This window comes from Diaphorina citri, unplaced genomic scaffold, assembly GCF_000475195.1.
Source record: "Diaphorina citri unplaced genomic scaffold, Diaci psyllid genome assembly version 1.1 scaffold2, whole genome shotgun sequence".
Classification (NCBI taxonomy): domain Eukaryota; kingdom Metazoa; phylum Arthropoda; class Insecta; order Hemiptera; family Psyllidae; genus Diaphorina; species Diaphorina citri.
In genome coordinates, this window is record NW_007377441.1 from 746,529 (window position 1) to 752,236 (window position 5,708).

The 5,708-nt window shown below is 32.8% G+C and overlaps 1 protein-coding gene across 1 annotated transcript; it reads left to right on the top strand.

The window, feature by feature from the left end:
* The first annotated feature begins 3,368 nt into the window (after positions 1–3,368).
* LOC103511934 lies at positions 3,369–5,429 on the top strand. Its single transcript, XM_008476714.2, has 3 exons — positions 3,369–3,412; positions 3,610–3,895; positions 4,423–5,429. The coding sequence occupies exons 2-3, from the start codon at positions 3,704–3,706 to the stop codon at positions 5,383–5,385; spliced, it is 1,155 nt and encodes a 384-aa protein (XP_008474936.1). The 5' UTR covers positions 3,369–3,412; positions 3,610–3,703; the 3' UTR covers positions 5,386–5,429.
* The last annotated feature ends 279 nt before the right edge of the window (positions 5,430–5,708 follow it).

Genomic DNA, 5,708 nt, shown 5'->3' on the forward strand with positions numbered 1-5,708 from the left:
GAGATCAGTGTTTGTTTCGAATGATCTTATTTTTCAAATACATACATAGGTACCTAGTCACTTTGGTTTGGTAAAGACTTTTTTGGTAAAGAAAGGTTTATTGCTTGAATTGCTCCAATTATGAATGGATGTTCCGAATTTGTATAACTAGGTAATATTTACAAACTAGTTTCAAATTGAATCAAAAAATGCTCAAAACTGAGTGGTCAATAAAATAATGCCTGACTTGATAATTAATTATGTGGGAAGCTACAGGTACTGATTTACTGAATGAATTAAATTTTGCTAGTGGAACCTTCCATTAATCAATGAAATTTAGTGTAAATTTCAGTGTAGATTGAATGACTTATCTTATCAAAGCACATTGAGCCCGCTGTCAAACCAGTTCCTTTTTTTTACGGAGGTAGCTAACTGGAAAAGTTTCTCGTGAATGAGTCTCTCCATTAGCCAAATATTTGGGACATACATAGATTAAGCCACCTGTGGACGTAACGTGGTCAATATTTCGTAGAGAACTAAACAAACGGATTTTAGATTACGTAATATATTATTTCCTACCCTTATGTAGTCGGAGGTTCCCCAGATTGGATAGGACAAATTGTCTAAACCGTTCTAATTTATTTATTTACGGGACTAACCCTTTATACAAAAATGACATTTGAAAAAAAATACACTAAAACTAAACAAACACAAACAACAATCAAATACAGTAGAAAAAAAATGAAATATAAAAGGAAAGTAAAGAGTAATAAAGAGTAGGTGCTTAAATTTAATTAAAATTAAAATCGCCGTCATTGGCATTCCTGACCATTCTATTAAGAATTTCTTTCCGTTCCATTAAAATTTCTTTAAAAATTATTTCAAAATTATAGTTTTGTGTGTTTTCCCTTTTCGTTGTGATATGAATTTCATAGAATTAAAACTGATTATCCTCGGTGAAAACTAGGACACGGGAGCTATTAATCTACATACCTAAATATGTAAATGTATAGAAGGCTGATTCATTGGCTTTTTCTTTTTTTTTACGGAGGTAGCTAACTGAAAAAATAAATAAAAAAAAATAATAAAAATATTTGGGACATACATAGATTAAGTGATTCAGTAACGTGGTCAAGATTCAGTAGACCTATCTGCCTAAAAACCCGTTAGATTTTAGGATTTTACACTATCAACGTAATATTTCCTACCCTTATAAATTTGGGGGTTCCTCAGATTGGATAGGTAACAATTTTATTGTCTCTTCTCTATTCTAGTATTGATGTCTATTCTGTTCGATTATCTAATTTCGTGTGATATAATTAATTTCAGAAGGATGTACCTAATTAACAAATAGGAGACTTTCGTATCTTTCCCCTTTTCGTTATGATATGACTTTAAATAAATTAAAACCGATCAAAATTTCATATTATCCTCGGTGAAAACAAGGACACAGGAGCTATTAATCTACATACCTAAATATGTATAAGTATGTATAGAAGGCTGATTCATTGGCTCTAAAACAGAAAGCACTCTTATTTGAAATCTTAATGGCACAACAAACGGCAGATATCTCAAGGCAGGACCAGAACGATTTTGGAACTTGAAAATCAGAAGAGCTGGCGGCAATATTCAAATATCAAATACCTATCTCCCAAAGAAGATTGCACTGTAGCTTCCTCAGGAATAAGTTATGCAGGCAGATTGGTACCGGGGCATGACTATCTACTTTAAATTAATTAGAAATTTCATTTTTATTACAATAATTATAGGGTTCGATTAAAATCTTATAAATTTTTTAGGATGACTATCTACTTTAAATTAATTAGAAATTTCATTTTTATTACAATAATTATAGGGTTCGATTAAAATCTTATAAATTTTTTAGGTACCTATCATAAACCAAATTTTATCAGGACTGCCAAAGTTAAATGATTTTGACGGTTCAGCTCTAAGTTAAGGTAGGAATTAAGTATGAATAGTTGGGTACCCTCATGTTTGTTTTCAATGTTCAATTTGAACCTAAAGGCTACAAGGTGAAAGTCGTTTCGGATTTGTTATAGAAGTTTTAATTTTGAATGCAACAGCAGCAACAATAAACTCTTGCTTTATGTTGCTTCTGAACGCTTTTAGGTCAGCAGTTATAATCGATATTGTTCGATTTGACTTTTGCAAAAGGATTAATTATGGGTTTGCAGATTTGCATAATCGATATAATCTTCTTTGTTTTGCTTAGTTTTATTTAATAAGTTTAGTGTTCTAGATTCCAACAAGCTTCTGTAGTCCAGTGTTATTTTACAAGACCTGGTACTTATATGTGTGTCGAGGGAAGAAATTTTCTTATGCTTTTGGTGGAATGTATTCTCAGCTCAGAACAATGCATTGGTTTCCCTGATGTAGCTTTCATTTTACATCAACGGACGCTTTTGCCGCAAAACTCAAGTACACTCAAAGCAATAAGAACCTGAGTATAAAGTGAACAAGAAGAGATACAGTATTGAAGATACTAAAATACGAGTGACTGTTAGACTTGCTAAAACTTGGAGTCGTTTTTACAGGTATGGATTGGATAGAATTCTCGCTAGTCCCTACTATCGTGGTGGGTATCCTATCTAGGTATGGAACACAGAAATGAAAACCAGATTGATTGAATTTTGTTTTATTTCCTGCAGTTTCTTCTTGTATTTTCTCGTTTGGACTTCGAGGGCTCATTTGAAGCTAATCTTCGTGTTTGCAATTTTGAGGATTTCTTTTAATTTTTGAATCTTCATACCTTCTGAATTTTGTAGATTTCTTTTAAATACCTACCTTCTGAAATTTTGAGGATATCTCTTAAATACCTCCTGGAATTTTGTGAACCTGAACTTCTTGAATTAGAAGATTTTCTTGTAGAATTTCGGAGCTTCATACTATCTTGAGTTTGGAGATTTTCCTGTAGAATTTTGGAGATTCATACTTTGTTGAATTTGGAGGTTTTCTTGTAGCATTTTGGAGATTCATACTTTCTTGAATTTGGAGGTCTTCTTCTAGAATTTTGGAGATTCATACTTTCTTGAATTTGGAGATTTTCTTGTAGAATTTTGGAGACTTATACTTTCCTGAATTTGGAGATTTTCTTGTAGAATTTTGGAGATTTATACTTTCCTGAATTTGGAGGTTTTCTTGTAGAATTTTGGAATTTGGAGGTTTTCTTGTAGAACCGTTTATAGTCAGTACAGCTGAAAAATGCCAAAAAGCTTTAGATTTAGGATCTAGGGACCTCTTAACGTGTTTTGGCACAAAAAACGGACCAATGGAAATTTGATCGAATTGTATTACCCGTACTTTCCTTATTATATTAGGATAAAGAAAGTACAAATGCCTAGGATAGAGTAGCAAAAAATAGCCATAAAAAAAAATATAAAAAAACGTTTGAGCTGGAACCTCAAATTTTCAATTTCAAAACTCATACCTAAAAGTTGGTGGATTCAAAATTAGAACGTGGAAATTCTTACCTAAATAGGAGCGTAGAAATATTGGACAAAATGAACATCGCCGAGGAAAATTTTGATACCGTGGACAATGTGAACGAAGACTATTACACCAAATATGTCCTTTGTATGAAACAAGCTCAAGATAAAACGAAAATGGCTTTTTCAATTTCAAAACTCATACCTAAAAGTTGGTGGATTCAAAATTAGAACGTGGAAATTCTTACCTAAATAGGAGCGTAGAAATATTAGACAAAATGAACAACGCCGAGGAAAATTTTGATACCGTGGACAATGTGAACGAAGACTATTACACCAAATATGTCCTTTGTATGAAACAGGCTCAAGATAAAACGAAAATGGCCATGGAAAATCTTTTGCCTCCGTACATACGAAATGATTTGAAAAAGTACAGAGATGAGATGGTAGATATTGATGAAATAAGACAGGTAAAACACTTTGGAATGTGTGTATTGTTTCAATTAGTGGTAGAGGATTGAAGATTAGGAGACAATTGAGTTTTCAATCAACTCAGCAATGTCTTACACTACTGACTTTTACATCTAATTATATAAAAATGAATATTTGTTTGTTTGTGTTTGTTTGTTTGTTCGAACTCTATGCCTGGCCAAACCGCTCATCCGATTGCTATGAAACTTTGTGAACTTATTGCTTGCTCTCCCGTGAAGGTTATAGGCTATTTTCCGGATCGTCTTGTTAAGCCACGCCGAGCAAGACCACTAAATGGATGAGTGACATGAACGGCCATGCCTTACGAATTTACTAGTTAAATATATATCATAGCCATTTTTTAATGGTTATTTTGAAGTAGGTACCTGAATAGGTATTTGTGATGGATGGAACGTTAAAGTATTACATATTAAACAAATTAGGTAGGTACATAGGTACTGATTTTCTCTAATCAATACGGACTGAAAAATTCCCGGAGGGACGGACCCTGCTTGTTACATTTCAGGCGGTCATTGAAAAAACAATTAAAGTAATTGAAAATGACAAGAAATTTGAAACAGATGAGGAAATCTTCGATGCGAAAGCGAATCTTGAAGAAATGGATCAAGCCTTGCGCAAAGTTCTAATGATGAAAATGAAAGAACTACAAATCCTGTTCGATTTTCATTATAGTTCAACTTTTATTCCTAAACAAGATGTTGATACAGCATCAGCGGACACGGCAAGTCTGTTGAGCAAATCAGACCAACATGTGAGTGATCATGAACGTTTGATTGGAAAGTACAGTGAACAAAAAGTTCACAAACAATTTAAAGATCAAATGAAGATATTGGAAAAAACTGTCGAAGAGGGGAAATCCTCAGAAGAAATTGAAGATTCTTTTTGGGAGCCACCAAAAATAGTGATCGGTCCAGAAACAAAGTATAAGAAAACTCCATGTTTAATTCAATTTGGTGAACCAAACGAATCCCGATATGATAATTTATTCGACAAAATTTCTAAAGTAAAACAAGTACCCCTTCCTCAGATAACGTCGAATACTGAATTATTTTTTAAACAACAGGTCAAAAGTAAATCTTATTTTAAATCACTCTTTTTATTAACAGAGCACTACAAGCAAGGTGATTTGTTACTCAGATGCTTAGGCGAAGCTATCAACATATTTCCTAATGTTGATAAAAACCCAAACAAAGTGAACGGGGAAATTGAACAAATGAAAAGCAAACTGAATGAACAAGTGAAAGAAATCGAGAAGGAGTTCAAGAACTTGTACACTATTGTCGGAATTAAAGATATATGCAAAGTCACACTACCACTTTCAGAAAATTATTACGAAAGAAAATATGGATTTATCGAAGAAACTGAATTGAATAACCTCATCAGTAAATATGTTACAGAAAACAAACGACTGAAAAAACACATGGAGCGTTCTGAGCAAATAGATTTGGAAAGAACAATCAACGCTTGAAATAAATTTCTTTCTTGGATAATATTATGATAAAAGTCGAAAAATGGTACAATAATTTCTTCCATTACCAGTTAAGAGATTCAAATTCCCAATATTTAGTTATAGATACTAATATTATTTATTTACGACTTTCATTTTGTGGTATCTCTCATATGGAACATTAGACATTGGGCTCTTGACTAGTCCTTACGAATGAATAGCTCAAAAACCAGATCAAGTTATCGCATCGTTGATATAATTTTCAGGGTACCAAATCGAATTCCCAGTAATTACTCGTAGCCTACAGGCCTTGACGTGGTGTGCACCTAGTTATTTTCATAATT